The 19,117-nt window shown below is 42.4% G+C and overlaps 1 protein-coding gene, 1 non-coding gene and 1 pseudogene across 2 annotated transcripts; 2 read left to right on the top strand and 1 right to left on the bottom strand.

Annotated features, from left to right (window-relative positions):
* Positions 1-3,114: 3,114 nt before the first annotated feature.
* LOC129400254 (small nucleolar RNA ACA64) lies at positions 3,115-3,213 on the top strand (annotated as a pseudogene).
* Positions 3,214-4,339: 1,126 nt separating this feature from the next.
* Positions 4,340-4,546, top strand: LOC129400337 (small nucleolar RNA U3). The gene has a single exon (XR_008627596.1). It is a non-coding gene; the product is annotated as a small nucleolar RNA U3 (small nucleolar RNA).
* A 6,427-nt stretch (positions 4,547-10,973) lies between these two features.
* Positions 10,974-14,564, bottom strand: LOC101555371 (DDB1- and CUL4-associated factor 12-like protein 2). Its single transcript, XM_055122149.1, has one exon. It carries the CDS (start codon positions 14,388-14,390, stop codon positions 13,011-13,013), a length of 1,380 nt encoding a protein of 459 aa, XP_054978124.1. The 5' UTR covers positions 14,391-14,564; the 3' UTR covers positions 10,974-13,010.
* Between the last annotated feature and the right edge of the window lie 4,553 nt (positions 14,565-19,117).

Genomic DNA, 19,117 nt, shown 5'->3' with positions numbered 1-19,117 from the left:
AGCCTATAATTAGTTCTCTTTCTTGGTCATGTCTGTGTCTAAGGACCATTGTTTAAATGAATATGTCAGAACCCGTTTGAAAATCTGCTATAATGTTTTTTTATAGTTTGGCTAATAGTGTTACAATGTCCAAGTTTATGGTATAGATGCAAAAAGTTACTATATACCAAATTACCAAAATCCCATAACATTCCAGTCCTGTTCCTATCTATGTCAACCCCAGCCAGATTTCCCTTCCCTCTTACCCGTATCCCACTATTTACTGAGATAGTATTTATAGTTTATATCTATTATCAATACAAGATCTTATGCATTTCAGAGCAATTGCTCAGAGTAAACTAGTGAACTTCTAAGAGATGGAGCAATAATGCACAGTATTTTCATTTGTAGATATATCAAAGCTAAGTGATGCTAGTGAAAATGACAGTATTTCAACTGCTCTGCTAATTTGATTTAAAATTAGATTTTTCTTTTAAGGATTTGGTTACCTTAAAGTTGCTTCAGATTTGGATAAAAGAAGCTAAAACATCATAAGAACTAGTTGCTATAAAGTGGCAGTGTACATTTATAAAAGTTCAAATTCAGAATATTTATATTTCGGGTTACTTCTAATCAAAATTATATTTTTAAAAAGATTAATGCTAATCAGTTTAACAATAACTCACATCCTTCAAACCAACAGCTTAGTGCCTGTGTTGCAAACCATAACACCGGAGAGAGAGAGAGAGAGAGAGAGAGAGAGAGAGAGAGAGAGAGAGAGAGAGAGAGAGAAAGAGAGAAAGAGAGAGAGAGAAGGAATGTACCTGCCAGAGAGAGATGAGAGATATAGGGGGTGGAAAGGGGAGGGTATGGCCAGAGGGATACTAGGAACATTGGTGGAAAATGGGCACTGGTGTAGGGATGGGTAGTCAAACATTGTATGACTGAAATGTAATCATGAAAGTTTGCAAGTCTGTAATTAATTAATTAATTTTAAAAAAGAAAAAAGTTAATGAAGGTGGAAAACAGAAAAGCATTATCTTATGCCAGGATATTATTTACTATTCTCTGCAATACATACAATCTGATGGTGGACTACTGTTCAGAAATGTAAGTGGTAATCTGGTAAATATCAAATTTCACTGTTCAAATACTAAAGGTGAATGAAATACATGTAATCTTTCTGGAATTTTTGGTGGCAATGCATTAAGTTTGTTAACAATACTTATACATCAGAATCATATTGAACACTCACACATATATATGTATATACATAGATACATATATATGTTCCTGATTATAGAAAACCACAAAATAAAATGCTCTAAACTAAGATTAGATCTTCCAGATGCATAGAAATTTGAGCTTGCATTCCCAAAGAGTTTGCTATCTGAAATATTTATTTTTTACTGATAGATTCTTATTTATGACTTAATTTGATCTGTATAACTGCCTGTATAATAGAAGACAGTTTGTAGCAATACACTCAACACTGGGTTAAAATTAGTTTCACTTGCTGAAAACTTCCATAATGTTTGGTTCTATCAGTTACCACTGGAAATAACATCTGCTCTATTTAGAGCTCATCCCCTCCTCCCCTCCATCGCTAAGAAATTTCAGATTAAGGTCAATTTTAAGACACTTTTAAGACATTTATATCCATGTGCAGAAGATAAGTATCGATTATATCGTTCTGTGTTTTTTTGGGGGGAGAGGGTGGCACACTATGATGTGCTCAGGGGTGATTCCTGGCTAAACGCTCAGGGATCACTCCTGAAAAGCTCAGGGGTCCTTATTGGGTGCAGATGATCAAACTCAGATCTTCCACATGCAAGGTAAGAGCCTTACTTTCCTAACGCTTCTACCTCCTTGCTATGGGTTCTTAATAAAGGATTTCTTCCTCAAAACAGAATAGCATTTGTAGAATAACATTGCCACTGGTATCTTAGGTTTACTTGGGGTACTCCCATCACAGTGCTCCCATTCCTCTGTGTTTATTTGTAACCTCTTTCTTTGTGCTCTGTTGACTTGTAAATATTTTTTTGCTTGTAAATATTGTTTTCCTCTTCTCCTATAGTCCTTTGCATAGTTTATTCAAAGCAATACAGGAAGACAGTAAGTGCTTTTGTAACCTGGGAGTCAATTGACTCTAAATGATGTTTTCCTCCTGGGCATCTGTTCTCTAGACCTAAGCCTCAGCTGCCCTTACTTCCTAGCACCCCCAAAAGCAGGGTCCCGATGATGGACTGTAGCAGTGTGCTACCCTGGCATCGAGAGGGGCCTGGCCAAAGTATCTAATGTTGAACTATAAATTAAGAGCTTGGTCATGGACAGATGCTGTCATGATCCAAAAAGTAATAAGTAGATTCGGACCCTGTTAGGGTTAGGAATGATTAATCTGGCCTGAGAACTGTAGTCTGAGTGTGGAAAGATGTTCCCAGGAGAGTTGCCTTAAAAGCCTCAACATATCTCCTATTGTGCCCATACAAAAATAACTAATATTAAGATGTTAATTAAGATGCTAGGAGGAGAGAAATACCCCCAGGTGGTGTTTCCACACCTGAGCCTAATAGGCAGTCAGGAAGAGATTTCTTATGTTGATTTTGCTACCAGACTCTGTGTAGCTGGGCCCAGAGGGTAAGGGGTGGAGAGATAAGTGGGGAGAGGCAGAAAAGGGGAGTCAGGGAGTCTTTGGAAGAGAAGCAGTCAGAATCCAGAGGTCAGAGTCACAGTCAGAATCCAGAGAGGAGAGAGAGAGCCCAGGCTGTGAGATGGAGCACGGAAAGATGAGCGGGAGAGACAGTAGGAGATGAGAATGAGGGGCAGAGAGAGACTGGAATGAAGAGCTCAGAGAGACTGGAACAGGTGTGTGGAGAGAATGGATGAATGGCAACTGATCAATCAACCAGCTTGGCCCTCATTTCCTCTTTCGTCTGTCCCATGGCCTGGGCAGCCCCAGCTGGGCAAGTGGCCTCCCACCAAGCCCCGAACCCAGGCGCTGAATGGGGAGAGCCACCGGGGCTCTTGCCCAGCCTCCCTGGGAGAGTTTTTACAAGCGTTTAAGGTAAAACTTCCCATTCATCCGGATAGAAACACTAGGGGCATTCCAATAAATAGATTGGAAATTAAATGTGTGGAGAAATTGAAAAGTGGCAATTTTCATAAATGGTAGAAGGGTCTTGGCTCACTGCTCACTCTCCAGTGTGGGTGGCTGGAACCCAGGCCCTGACTTGCCACAGTGTGGCTAGGGCCTCCAGGCCCTTTCACCCCTCACTTCTCTCACCTAGGCCCCCTCTTCTGTCTGCAGGATGTCCAGAGTGTTGGGGTCTGAGGACCACACTGCCAGGAACTCGAAGGGGGGGAGGGGGTTTGGTTTTCTCTCTTTTCAGTAAAGTTGCTAATACATGAGGTGAAAAAAAGTGATAGTTCAAAGACCAGGTTTTAAATTATGTTTAATATTTGCTTTTAATTATATTTAAATACTAGGTTTTAAATTTGCTAGTTTTTGGACAGAGTGATAGTACAGAGGGGAGGGCATTTGCCTTTCATGCAGCTGACCTGGGTTTGATCCTTGGCATCTCATATGGTTCCCCAAGCACGGCCAGGAGTAATTCATGAGTGCGGAGCCAGGAGTAACCCCTGGGCATCGCTGGCTGTGACCCCAAAACAAAACAAAATAAAACAAAATAAAATAACTTTGCTAGTTCCTTACTTTTTTGGGGGAAGAGGAATACTTGGCAGTGCTCAGGGTTGGATCTATGCTCAAAGATTACTCCTGGAAGAGCTCAAGGTACACTATGGGGTGGCAGGGATTGAATCTGGGTTGAGTGCTTGCAAGGCAAGTGCCTTACCTACTGTACTATCTCTCCACCCCACCCCTATTGCCACGTTTTCAAGGAATATCTGTAAAAAGTGCTTTTCAGTGACACATTTCAAGACTTCTTTCTCCATACTTAAATCATCATAACTTCTCACAATAACGACAGCTATATTTTAAGTTCCACATGTAGTATACTATTGATAATTAATGATTGGGCTAGAGGGGTCAGAAAGATAGTTTTGAGGTGTGAGCACATTCTTTTCATGAAGGAGCCCCTGACTGAATCCTGAGCACAGCAAAATCCCCCAAGCCAGGACAGGAGTGACCCGGGAAGGATTGTGCTTCAAATCTTTCATTTTTAGTATATGACTATGTATAAATCAGTTATACATGGAAACTAATTCAAGAACATTCCCTGACATTCCAGAACAACAGCAGATTATATATATATATATATATATATATATATATATATATATATGGGGGGCATGGAAAAATTGGAATCCTTGTGGACTATTAATGGAAAAATTAAATGGAATATAGAATATATTTTCAGGGATCATATCTATAGTCACTAGAGAAGTTTCTCTGAACATGTAGAGCACCAGAAACCATGATGAAGACATAAAATGTTCTCTCCTGAGTGTGAAGCTGGCGTTGAGTATTGTTTTTGCAACTGCTCTCTTACTAGTGACTTTTCATACCACTTCTATGGTGGCAGGAGGGAGAGGATGCAATCTCAGTGGTTTCAGCAACATAAATAAATGGAATGTTATCAACACTATGGAAAAATGAAATTCTACACATAATTACATTACAAACCAGTATTAGCACTTCTTGTGCATACCAAAAATTAAGAGCAGAATTTGGAATGAATATCTGCATGCCTGTGTTTATGTACTGAGTCTCAATAAGAAATCAAAGCAATCCAAAGCCTAAGAACAGATAAGTGAACAACAGAATGTGGGATTTATCATCTGTCCTTTAAAAGAAAGGGAAGTTTAGCACGTGCTACATACAACATTAATTAATCTAAAGGAAATTCTAATAAGTGACATAAGACATTTGTAACAAATGGTATGGTATGGTTCAACTTATCTAAGGTATAAATAAGTCAAATTTGAATAGAGAGAAAGTAGAACAATGGTTTCCAGAAATTAGTGAAGAGGGAGGTATGGGAGATTGGTAATAGATGTAAATAAAAGTATTTTAGAGATTGGCAGAAAAACAATGAAAATACACTTAATACTACCAATACTACTTAAAATGTTGTTATATATATTTTTCCACAAATGAAGTTATATACGTTCATAAGTATGTAATAAATGAATAAACAATTGTAGGATAACATTGGTTTGTCCTTTCTGCCTTGTCACAGGGAGCTTAGGTTTATTGGATTATTCCCATCACTGTACTCCCATTTCTCTGTGTTCACTTGTAACCTCTTTCTTGTGCTCTGTTAACTTGTAAATACTGCTTTTCTCTTTTCCCTTTGTCCCCCTTGTTAGTCTCTCCGTGCTCCATCTTGCTGCCCTGGTCTTTTTTTTCTCTCTCTCTGTCTCTCTCTCTGTCTCTCTGTCTCTCTCTCTCTCCCTCTCTTCCCTCTCCAACTCTCCACATTGGGGATAGCCACACACCCCACTCACAAAATCAATATAAGAAAGCCCTTCCTTTGCTCATGGGCAAAATAACCATTTAGGGTGTTTTTCTCCTTTCCTTAGTTCAATAACTTAATTAACATCTTAATTAACATATTAAGTCTACTTCTTAATAGTTATTTTGTATGGACACAGTAAGAGATACATTGAGGCTTGTAGAATGACTCCCTGGGAACATTTCACTACAGACTCAGACTACAGTGCTCAGGCAGAATTAATCATTCCTAACCCTAGCAGGGTCCAAATATATTTATTACTGTTTGGATCATGACAGAATTTGTTCATGACCATGCTCTTAAATTATAATTAAGCATTATGGCCCTTTGGCCAGGCCCATTTCAATGCAAGGGTAGCACATAGCTTACAGCTTGCCCTGGGTCCATCCAGTCCTTCATAGGGACCCTGCTTTTGGGGTGCTAGGAAGTAAGGGCAACTGAGGGTTAAGTTCAGAGAACAGATGTCCAAGAGGAAAATATCATTCAATTAACTCCCAAGTCACAAAAGCATACCATTGACTGTCTTCTTGTGTCCATACAAAATGGACATTGCTTTGAATTAATTATGCAAAGGACTTCAGGAGAAGAGAAAAACAAGACTTACAAGTCAACAGAGCACAAAGAAAGAAGTTACAAGTAAAGACAGAAGAATGGGAGCACTGTGATGGGAGTAACTAAATAAACCTAAGCATCATGTGGCAAGGCTGAAAGGACAAACCAATGTTATCCTACAAACAATCAGCTCCTGATGTTTAAGCAGTCAAAAGGACATCTGCATTACATTCTTCTTAGTTCTGGAACTAAACTCACTTTATCATTACAACATTTTAAAACTGATTAAAATATTTCAAATTTTTTATGGAACTAGAGGAATAGTACAGCAGGCAGTGCGGTTGCCTTGCAAGCGGCTGACTTTGGGTTCTAGGCACCCCCATATGACTCATGGAGCCTCACCAGGAGGGATTTCTGAGCACAGAGCTAGGACATAGCCTTGAGCTCTGCCAGGTGGGGCCCCAAAGCAAAGAAAAACTGACATTTTATAAAAGCAAAGAAAAAACAAAAGGTTATTTATCACTCCCTGGGGATATCTGCAAGCAAATCACATATACTTAGGGCAAACTTCATAAAGAAAAGCCAGAGGGAAAAATGAATTTTCCTTTAGGTATGACATAAAAGAATATCTTAAAATTTGCTTTGGTGTGTGATACATAAATACAGAAAAAAATAAGTGGCAGGATCTCCTATTTTAGGAAATGTCTGCTTTCTACAAAATAAAATGAGAGTTAATTTGTGATATTCTGAAATTAAACCTCAAGAATATCCTTTGAAATATTGGAATCATTACATCACTTGATCTTTATTTGAAGACTGAATTGCATGTCTCAGAGGTGGAGGCAGGGTGAATGTGTTAGAAACCAATGTAAATTGGAAATCAATCCAAAATAAAAATGGCACTTGTAAAAATTTTAAGTCAATGGGGGAATATATGGTTCCATTTTTAATACGTGCTCATGTGCAAATGCTGAGTAAGGCATCTGCTGTGTAAAATTGTCTCTAAGACATAAGTAAAGAAGGAGAAACTAAAGGAGCTATTTCTGAGATGCTAGGGGATGTTGTCTGAAGAATTTTCTAGAAGCCTAGAGGAAACAAAAGTGGCTGGCCTCTGAATGGAGCATTCAAGATTATCATTTGTGTGTAACATAAAAGAGCAATTTAGATGTTAAAATTTAATCAACATGAAACATTAATGCCCTAGGTTGAAGCAGAGAATGGCACAATAATGGCATTAGAAAGGGTGAAAATAGCATCATTGCTCTCATTGACATCATCAATGTGTTCAGTGAATTGTGCCTTCAAAATGGAAAAACAAAAAAGTAATTTGTAAGGAAGGAATCATCATCAATATATAGCTTTCAACTGTAAAATGCCCTATATTCTACAAAGGATGCACATTTACACCTAACCAAAATATAGATTGATTCACTTTTTAAAAATAGGAATATTGTTTTGATTTAAAATCCTTTATACTCTGTTGGTTAATATAATTGTATTTGAAAAATTGTAAAAGCTTATTATTTGGCCAGGAGACAGCTCTGAGGGCTGAAGTGTGAGGCCCCAATTTCAAGCCTCAGCACCTTGGGGTACTTTAGGTATAGCGCTAAAGGTTCCTGATAACTACCATTGGGATCTGGTGGCACCTAACATCACTGGGCCTGAGGGCGATCCCATTGTGTGTGGTTCAGCTATGAATCAGTGTCTGAGCAACTGCATTACTGGATTGTATATACAGGGTATGTCCCCCTTTCCCCCCTCACCCCTCCCCCACCCCGAATTAACTGCTTGGGAGCTTTTCCCCCAGAATGAAAAATTACTTGATTACCAAATGAAAAGACAAAATGTGGCTTTTGGGGATTACTAAGTAGTGTTTAGTATTCACTAAACACACGTTTGGAAACTGCATGACCTTAATTATGTACTATGTGAAAAGCATATAGGGATCAATGTATTATTGAAGTGTGGACTTTCAAAAGGTAAGTGGATTTTTGTATTAAGAGCCAAGTCCTTTTTTTTTTTTTTTTTTTTTGCTTTTTGGGTCACACCCAGCGACGCCCAGGGGTTACTCCTGGCTCATGCACTCAGGAATTACTCCTGGCGGTGCTTGGGGGACCATATGGGATGCTGGGGATCAACCCAGGTCTGCCGCGTGCAAGGCAAACGCCCTACCCGCTGTGCTCTCTCCAGCCCCAAGACCTTTTCCTTTCCCAATTTACATTTCTATTGTGATGGGCCCATCCTGTGTTCTTAGCTCTAACCTTCTCAATGATCTTATGTACATGTGTATTTCTATATCACAGACTTTTACATTGCACTTTCAAACCAATATTACCTTTCTCCACTTCTGTTTTTCTTTTCATTACCTCTCCTGAGAGTCCTCCATGACTTCCTCAGCAGAGTTAGCTGCAGTTCTTCCCATGTTTTCATCTTTGTAGTATATAACCTCAATGCTATAGTTTTCTTTATAATTAGTGAATTTTTGTGCGATTAATGTATTAAGTATATTTCTCCTCTGCTACACATAAATCTCTAGGACAGACATCCTACTTAATGATTACTGTTTCATATGTTTATGGTAGATTAATTTTAAAACACTAAAAAATAATTTTTTAGAAGGAAATTCTTTTTCAGTAAGTGAGTTTAAGCCAAAATATATACAGGTGGCTCTAATGTGTTCCCATGTTTGCAAATCACTGAAATAAGCAAATATGCTGTCAGATTATCACCACACGATAAATGTTTACAATGAACCAGTAAACTTTTTCTTTTGGGGGGTTGCTTTTGGGCCACATTCAGTGATGATCAGGACATATTCTGACTCTGGCTCAGGGAACCACTCTTGGCAGTGCTCTGGGTATGAAATGCAGGAGTGTCATGGGTTAAACCAGGATCAGCTGGATAGAAGGCAATTGCCATACGCTGAACTATCTCTTGGGCCCAATGAGATAGTTTGATACTTCACAAACGGCTAGTGTATTAAGACTACTAGTGATGCGCACATTTTTTTCTAACTATTGCAGAGATTAGGAGTTAGTAAAGTATCTGGGAGAGCTTGGGAACCCTTTCAAAAATTACTCTAACGAGCACTTAATGAAAGTTTTGAGATCATCTATAGTGCAGCTGAATAAAAAACAACCTTTAGAGAATGCAGTTGTACTTCTCATGAAAGCTAGTATATAATAGATTAAGATGATTTTTTTTTCTGCGTAATCATCTCAGTTTCTCACGGTGGATACCCATGATTAGTAAATACCCACCCCTTAGAAAAATTGACACTTAACACTTTCTAAAGAGTAAATGGGAGAAACATGAACTTGAGTCAGCAAAGATCAGGAGGAAAAGTATGAGACTATGTAGCAAGTTTTTATACATGGCTACAAGTAACTAAGGTTTCTTTAATGTTTTGTTTTGACTTGGGAGCCACACCTAGTGGTGCTCAGGGCTTACCTCTGGCTATGTACTTGGATCACTCCTGGTGGTGCTGAGGGATCTTATGTGGTGCTGAGGATTGAACCTGATTGGAGCGTGCAAGGCCTTAACCCTTGTATGAGTTCTGCAGCCGGTAACTACGGCTTTGTAGGCAACGGGGATAGGCAATTTTTACATACATATCTGCATCAACTTGTATATTCTAATTGGCTGTATTTGTGAAAATACAGTCCATGGTTTATTTTCCAAAGACATTGCACTCACAGCATATATGGTTTACTGTACTTCCAAAGACAACTTTGTGGCCCCAATTGACAGCATGTCAAAATATTTTAATTTCAGCTTAGTATAAATACATAAGTAGTAAAGGTATATAGTTGTTTGTGTGTTTGTGTGTTTGTTTGTTTGTTTGTTTGCTTGGGGGCCACACCCAGTAGTATTCAGGGCTAGTTCCTGGTCTGTGCTCAGGAACCCCTCCTGGCTGGGCTCAGGAATCAATATTGGGTGCCAAGGAATGAACTGAACCCGGGTGGGCTACGGTGCAAAGTAGGAACGCTACCCAATGTATTATCACTTCTCCACCCTACAGCCAGAGCATAGCACAATGGGTATGCTTCCTGCGGGGTTCAATTCCTGGTACCACATACGGTCGCCGGATCCCGTCTAGGAAGGAGCCCTGCTCACAGAGCACAGAGCCAGGAGGAAGCCCAGAGCCTTTCTAGGCATGTGCCACTCCCAAAGAGAAAAGCACCCCCACACTGAATGGGTTTTCTTCTGAAAAATGCCCTAATGATGTCCCAAAATACTGACAAAATATCTTTAAAATACTCTATAAACTACAAAAAGATACAGTGCATATTTAGTGAATTTTTTAGCAATTGTGTATATATGTGAATATACATACATGTGTATATGCCATTATTTTCAATTAGGTATTATAATTTATAAAGTCACTGATAATAAAGTTTGAGGCATAAAATGCTCCAATTCCAATTCTTTGAAAAAGATAAGCTATAATTTAAAAAACACATCAAAATTAATTTCTGAACAATTATTCTAAAGAAATCTTCAGGGGGAGGGTGGAAAAGGGGGGATATACCGGGGATATTGGTGGTAGGGAATGTGCACTGGTGGAGGGATGGGTGTTTGATCATTGTGGATTGTAACCCAAACATGAAAGCTTGTAACTATCTCACAATGATTCAATAAAAAATTTTTAAAAAGAAATCTTCAAATAAAAGTGCTATCTGGAGACTATTATACTCCTGTGTCATCCATAATTTACATATTATTCTATCCTCTGGTACATGGAATTTATGAGTGGTTATGGACCATGTTGATAAATAAAGATCAGAATCACTGCCATGGGGCAGTACCATGTGTTTATAAATATATAAAACACCATAGCCTGACCTGGATATGTGGATTTATTTTTAAAAAAGGAAAAGCGAGTAGTATGTAAAATACAACAGGACTCAATGGTATTCATCATTTTACAAATTTATGTATTTATGTATATATTTTTATTGTCTTCAACTTCAGGTCTACAGAGGCAAATACATTCACTCCATAAATATTTACTGATTGCCTAAGATTTGCTAGGCATACCTGGAAAAACAAGAGAATATAAAGATGACAGTTATATTCTTTGCAAAGAGAATATAATGATGATGGTTATTTTCTTTGCTCTCAATGCATTTACAACTGAGCTGAAGGTTAGTACATACGCAGAAATGAATTATAATGGTATATAAGAACAACTATCTAAACTGTTAAAACAACTATGTAAACAAAAGTTTGATTTATTTCTTAAGTCAATTTTCGTGTCACATATTATATTACATGCTTTATATTTTTAACTGAATAGCATGTAGTGCATGGACACTAAGGGAACATCTAAGTGCCAAAGTATTTAAGAAAAAACAGGCATGCCACAATACCATGGGTCAGCACAAGGTCAGACCAAGCTGGCCAGCTTTGGAAAAGGGTAAAACTCCCTTTATCACTTCTAATATTTGCACATACAGAGAAGCACAGCCTAGTTTTTAAACAATCCACAATTTGCACTTATCTGAGTTGCAAATTATTTTATTTAATCCCGTATACTATTGATTTCCAGTTCATCTACTTAAACCAAATTCCCTATGCCCTTGATAACTATACATTATACTGTATTACAGTGAAAGTCATTACATCACTAATTTGAACAGTATATTTTTATTCAGAATCTCTGAAATTTAGCAATAAAGTCTTACTAATTTTGAATTAATAAGTTTACAATTCCTCAGATGAAATCTAGACTGGGCTCAATTTTCTTTGCAGCTTTTTTCCCCTGTGATCTAGTTAAGCAGAACTGGACATTTTAAATGTGCAAAATATTTGGTAATAAAAAACAGCAATAACAAAAATAGTCTATATTCTGGATCAATACACATTCTGTCCAGCCTGCCTTACATTATTCTACATTTACACTTAAGAACCCCTACCTTGAATAATGAAAGTCAAAGTGTGCAGGTTGCTTAAACAGAAATGCTCAAACAAGTCTTGATAGTATACTTAAGGCACAAAGTGAAAAAAATCACATTTTTATAACAACACAAAAAAATCACATTCTTTTTAGCCATCAGAATCTTTTTAGCAAAAGGTCACAAAAACCTAAATACTGGTTGAAAACAAAAAAGATTGATTAAATTCTCAGATTAATTCAGAACATATAATCAGCAGAATCAATATATTCCTAAGGTGTTCTACCAAATTTAAGTTTTGGTATACCAAGACTCCATAGGAACTCTTTTGCCAAAAGAATAAACTTTTAAAAATAGATTTAGCACCAACAACTTTTAAAACTACAAGCAAAACAAAACAAACAAAAAAAACTATAAAGACTAAGATTACATTTTGAAATGGAATGTTTCCCGAAGATGGTAATCTAAGAACTTGTATTTTTCAAGTGGAACAGTGCTATAAATCTACGGTTCTTTCACCAGAACAGATAATGTAAACACTGCTACTAAAAACTCTGAAGAAACCAGGCATTTGCAGTAACAAAGTAACTTAAAAAAAATCAGTACCATTTTCATACAGGAATAAAAACAAAAGAAAATGTTCATAAGTGTGTATATACTAGTATATAGCATTAGACATAGAATATGAAAGTGACTCAGAGAGAACACAAAATATGAATTACTCAATCCTTATCTGTATACAAATTCAAAAGCATGATCTTTCAGAAAGGTGTAGGAAAGTATTAAAGCCAAGGTTTTGACTGCCCGCAGTCTCAGTCCCAATCTCTCTTCTTCTCTCCTCTCCTTTCTCTCTGTCTCTCTGTCTCTGTCTGTTTCTCTCTTTCTCTGTCTCTGTCTCTGTGCCTCTCTCTATTTCTCTCTCCCTCCCTTCCTTCTTCCCTCTCTCTCTGCCTATAGAGGTTAAGATGGGTGCATTCCACTGGGAGGCAAAAGCCACGCAGCGATAAAATCACAAATACAGAAGGAAGAAGGAAAATGAGGAGTTCGCAAGGTACATCAATCAAAGTAGATCTGGACACTGGGAGCACACAGGGCCGGGCCGCATTCCTTAGCTCCAGAGCCCCGCATAGTTCCCGTGGAGGCCTGACGGGAGAGGCCCCCCGGCCGTGAAAAGCTTCATCTCTGCCCAGTTGTAGCAGTGGGTGTAGAGAGCATTGGGGAGCTCGCCAGCTCCGCCAAAGTAGTTCACCCACAGGTTATTGTAGTTGAGCCAGCCTTTGCCACAGGTGAGCCTGAGCTTCTTGCGAAAGGGTCCGGGACAGCAGTCCTGGCTGGACGAGGCTCTCTCCTCCAAGAACTTCTGTGCACGGACATCATAGAAGAGCAAGGATCCGTGGCCGGTGCCCACGGTGACCAGGTGATGGTAGAAACTCAGCGAACGCACGCCTGTACCTCCCTCTCGGGGGCACAGGGGCCAGATGTTCTGCTGACCCTGGCGCAGATCTAGGAAGGAGATGTGGGACTGCGAGCCCACCACGAACAGGGACGGCTCGTCGCAGTAGGCCAGACACACGTTCTCCCGGCAGTAGGGCAGCCTGAAGGACAGCATCCTGGACAGGTTGTTCTGGACTTTCCACAGGTGGAAGTAGCCGTCGAGGGACACGGCGCCCAGCTCCTGATTCCTGGCGCTGAAAGCCAGGGCCCGCACCTTCCGGTTGCAGGGGTTGGTGGGCGACCTGGGAATGGTCTCTATGTCCCGGGGACGGATGTGGGCGTACACGGGCAGCCCCGAAGCGTCGCTGGCCCGACTGTTGATCAGGTCAGTGTCTACCTGCCACAGAGCCACGCTGCCGTCGCGGGAGCCGCTCGCCACCGTCTGATCGCTTATCCAGGCGATGGTGAAGATCCAGTCCCGGTGGCCCAGGCGGTCACCCAGACACACCGGGTCCAGGTCGGGTAACTGGTAGATGGCCAGGCTGTTGGGGTTCTCGCCCCCGGTGGCCAGCAGCGTCTTGGACGGATTCAGCTCGATGGCGTGGATGCCGCACAGCGGCTGGGCGCGGGGCAGCCCGGGCAGCCGGTCGCGCAGGAGCGGGATGCGCGAGATCTGGCCGGACTGCACGTCCAGCACGAAGAGCGTGTTGCACTTGGTGCCGCACACCACCTGCCTGGCGTTCAGCCACTGCGACGCGAACACCTTGTTGAGGGTGCCCAGGGCCAGCTCGCGCTCGGTCAGCAGTTCGGGCAGCTTGTGCACCGCGTAGCCCCCGAGCTCGCTCTCTGCGGCGCGGCGGCCGGGCAGAGCCCGCACGCCCACCTCGCGGGCCAGCAGGTAGCGCACGAGCGAGCGGCTGGGCGCGGGCGGCCGCGGCTTCCAGGGCACCAGCGGCCCCGCGCCCTGCGCCGGCGCCCAGTCCAGGGCGGCCCGGCGGGCAGCGATCGCCTCGGCCACTTTCCGCTTTCTGCTACCTGTTGGCGGCGATGCCATGGCTGGGGGGGGGGGGGGGGACGGCGGCGCGGGCAGTCGCGGGCACGGGCGCGGGGAGTCGCGGGCGGGCGCCGCGCGCGGCACCTACCGATGTCGGGGCGGCTCGGCGGCGGGACGGGCTCGGAGACGGCCGGGGTGGGGGGGGAGCGCGGCGAGCGGAGGGACGCGGAGGCCGGCGGCGGGCGGGCGCGGGGAAGATGAGCGCGGGGCGGCCGGGGAGCAGGACCCCCGGGGAGCTGCCGGGGGCGGAGCTGGGCCCGGAGCGAGGCGGACGGGGCGGGGCGGGGCGGGGCCGAGGCCCGAGGGGCGGGGCCCGGGGCGGGGCGAAGGAGGGGGCGGGGCCGGAGGGGCTGGGGCTACGGGGGGCGGGGTGGGGGGGCGCTGACTGCCCAGGCCACGGCGGGTGCGTGTCTTTGCCCGCTGGGGCGCGGGGGCCGGGATGCGGCGCGGTGCACACGCCCCCGCAAGCCTGAGCTGAAGGGAGCGACCACGTCTCCCCCCACTCTGCGGGTGGGGGCGGGGGCGGGGCCGCGGCCCGCGGCGCTGCAGGCAGGCCCGCGTTCAGTCCCATTCCAGACCTAAAGTCCAGGCAAGCACCAAGTTTGGAATCTGGGATGACTTACACAGAAATCAATGCGTGTTGCTGCAATCCCGCCGGACAGCCGCTGAGATTGGGTTCAGTTTAGTGGGTGAAGGGTTTTGCGGGCGCTGCAGGGGGATAGTTTACAACTCTTAGGTTCCCACTAGCTGCCCCTCTCCCAGCGCCTCTGCTGCTGTTTTACTGTGTCCCCTAATTTTTATTTTTTAAAAATAAACCCTTTTAAAAAATAAAAAATAAATAAATGAGCCCTTTAGGGGAAGGTTTTGCTTTTGTGGGAGGGGCCTACCAAACTGCTCGGGGCTGTACTGGGGGTTACTACCAGCGATGCTCCAAGGTCTATATGCAGTGTAGGGATGGAGAGGGTCAGCTAGTACAAAGCATTAGCTTTAGCTCTGTAGCATTCCTCAAGTCCCTCCCTCTGGAATTGAAGATTCAGCTCCTGCCTGGCTACTATGGTCCAAACACAGATCCCCGGGCCCTGCTTTCTAATACATGGTATTCCTTGGTAAGGGGCAGACTTGACTATTGGGTGTAATTGGGAAGGTTGGCTTCCTGTATGCATCAAACACTCAAGGATTCGGAAAACAAGAGCCAAGTCAGGATACTTCTCTTTCCTTGCTCCTATGTTTTATCCCCAGTATCAGCTCCAGTGACCCAGGTATCTGGACAGAGACCCCCACCAACCCTTAAAGACGGATGCTGTGGAATCAGCAGGATTTTCAGAGGTAGTCACGAAAGGACTTTTCAGTGGAAGAAGCCACAGGTACACAATCGTGAGAGAGTTCATTTAAGAGGTGAGAGTGCAGAGGCTGCTGCTTCAGAGCAACTGACTCTGAAAAAGGTTCAGATGCACGCATGGTCAGCTACACAGTGCCAGATGGTGCTGGGAGGTTCATGCCCGTAACCAGTTCTTCACACACACACACACACACACACACACACACACACACACACATAACAACAACAAAATGAATCTAATCCATTTATTAAAGTTCTAAGACAGTGATGAGACTCTGGACGCTCTTTATTTTTATTTTTACTTGTTTGCTACTGCCTCCCACCTTCCCCTACCCTATTGGTTCATTTTTCTCTCCCCCTTTCTGCAGTGTGACCTCATGTGCAGGCTCCCTAATACTCTCCTGAACCCCACTGTATTAACTCTCTACAAGATTCATCCTAATGCAACAGAAGAGGTTTCCTGTACTGGTGGAGGTGACCATGAAATCAGGAAAGACTTCTTGGGGTTGAATTTTATTTCCATCAGTAGGGTGGGAAATATGACATTTCATACTGAGGCAACGGCATGAGCAAAGGCACAGAGTGTAAAAACCTGGTACAAAAACCTTAGTGTGCATTCAAATCAAGGGGCAGCTTAGTACATATGCATATTTTTAGCCTGGTCTTATGATTTAATGCAGATGGTCATTGGACTGCTCTTCAACATGCACAGAAAGTCACAGCATTTCAGATCTTAAAGGGTATGTTATAGGTAGAAGATTAACATCTCCAATATACTTCAGGATCACCCTGATCCAGGTGAGTAGTGCAAAATCCTTGGTAAATAAAGTGTTTGTGATCAGCTTGAGGCCAAAGCAAAGCATGGTTTATACCAACAAATTGTAAGTATTTGAAATATAAATCTTGCTATGTTTTACTATATAACTCAATACCTTTACAGTATTGTACAAGCAAGCATTTTCATGGCAATTTTACAAATAACTTGATTAATTCATTTTATTATTGTCTCTTTTGTGGGTGAGGGAATTTATGCTTACAGAGGCAGTGATTTGTCTAAGCTCAATGAATTAGTATGTAATGTATGTAGAATTGGAGCCGAGCATTTTTAATTCACATTTCATCTTCTTAGCAAACTCTCACCAGTCACCAAATCTTCCAGTGCCTGTCTGAAATGATGGGGAACAAATGATTTTTAAGCATCCAGCCTATGGCATTTTATAGAGCAGCCCACATATATGTAGGCACAATGTGGAAGATAACAACTAGATGTTGCAAGTTGATGTAACAAGATTGACATGAGTTGATAGTTATTGAATCTGTGTTATGGGAACTAGTTGTCCTTTCTACTGTTCTGTCTACTTTCATCGATATGAAAAATTAAAGATAAACTTACCCTAAATAAGGGATGTCTTATGGATCTGGACATATATACTCATGATATGATTTGAGCTTTTTCCATCAGTGAAACTTAGTTTCCTTTGATAGATAATATTGATAGAAAGATGAGCAATGGAAAGATGATATATAGAAAACTCCAAGGTTGTTTGTAGGCCCTATATTTAGTGTACTGTAGAATGACATATTTTTACAATGACTGCTTTACAAGATTGTAAAATGATTTTATGTTTTAGAGGTACAAAGATACCACACCATAACTGCCAGCAAAGTGCCAGTAACCCCCACAACTGTCCAAGGATTCTTCTAGTCGGCTCAGAACCCTGAATGGCATCCTCAACTCATACTAGAAACTAGGTGTTTTCAATGGACATCTCTTTGTTTCTGTTTAACGTACCACATATGAATGAAATCACCCTGGTTTTGCCTCTGCTTTTGATTTACTTAACACAACACTCTCTAGTTCCATCCAATTTATAGTGAAATGTAAGAACACATTTTTTTTGTCACACCCAGCAATGCACAGGGGTTACTCCTGGTTCATGGGCTCAGGAATTACTCCTGGCAGTGCTTCAGGGACCATATGGGATGCTGGGAATCAAACTCGAGTCAGCCATGTGCAAGGCAAATGCCCTACCTGCTGTGCTATCACTCCAGCCCCAGAATACATCTTTTTTGAATAGCTGACTGAGTGGTAATCCATTGTGTGTCTATTCCAAAATTTCTTTAGCCTCTCATCTATTGGATATGTAGGTTGTTTCCTGATCTTGGCCATTGTAAATAATGTTTCTGTGAACATAGGTGTACACATATGTTTTTAATTAGTTTTTTTTTCTATTCTTGGAATAGCTACCATGGATTGGAATTTCTGAATCATATGGTTACAAATTTTAATTTTTTTTACATAAGAGAGTGTTTAATAGGATGAGCACATATTTTGCATGCAGAAGACCTAGGTTCAATCCCTTTCATAGTCTACCAAGTATTACCAGTAGCAATCCCTGAACACAGATCCAGGAGCTATATCTAAGCACTCCTGGTGTGAGCAAAAAGACAAAAAAAACACACAGAAAAAGGAGTGGGGTGAGGGATACAGTTCAGTGGCACATAAATTCCCTAGCCTGTGTGAAGCCGTAGGTTTGATTCTCAGAACCAGGAGATAACAAAACTCAACAGCAGAGCTCAAGAGAGTACAGCAGGTAGGGCACATGCCTTGCACACAGCTAACCTTGGTTTGATCCTGAGTACAATATCTGGTTTCGTGAGCATAGCCAGGAGAGAGGAAGCCCTGAGTACCACCAGAGATAGCACCCAAAACTAAACAACAAACAAAACCAACTTAATAGTAAAGCAAGCAGAGCCACCTCCGGACCCTGTGCGAGGAGGAGTCACACCAGGGGCACCCCAGAGAGGGCAGGTGAGCCCACCACCGACCCAAACAGGGCCCTGGCAGCTGCAGCCAAAACCCTCCATAAGCCAATCGCTGCCATGTAACAGCAAAACTCCACAGATTTAGGACAAGCCTTACCCATAAATGAATCTGTTGAAGACCCAGGTATGTGGATTTCATGACTGAAATCTCCAGGTTCTCACAGAGTCTGGGATGGGTAACGTCTTTCCATTCCCTTGTTCTTCTGGGAGCCTGGCAGTCATGCCTCTGGTGCCATATAAGCTCATTAACCAGCCGTGATCCAGAGACTCATGAATAAATCTTAGAAGAGATCGACAGCCTTTCTGCCGCCGCGTGAGCTCGACCCCGGAGGCAACTGAACTACTTTGGACACGAGCAGCGCCCCCAAAATGCCTCCAAACTGTGTGATCGGAGTTACTGGCCCATGCGCTGCCAGCGGTGCACGGTTCTTCTCTCCAGGCTCCTCCATCATGTGAGCACCACAGAAGGGGAAATAAAAGATTGCAGTGATGCAATTACCAAAAGAATTTTCCCTGGACTTCATATAGAAATCCAAAACCTAATATTAGGCAGCCGCACGAC

Source organism: Sorex araneus, chromosome X (genome assembly GCF_027595985.1).
Source record: "Sorex araneus isolate mSorAra2 chromosome X, mSorAra2.pri, whole genome shotgun sequence".
NCBI lineage: Eukaryota > Metazoa > Chordata > Mammalia > Eulipotyphla > Soricidae > Sorex > Sorex araneus.
This window is presented reverse-complemented; position numbering and strand designations above follow the sequence as displayed.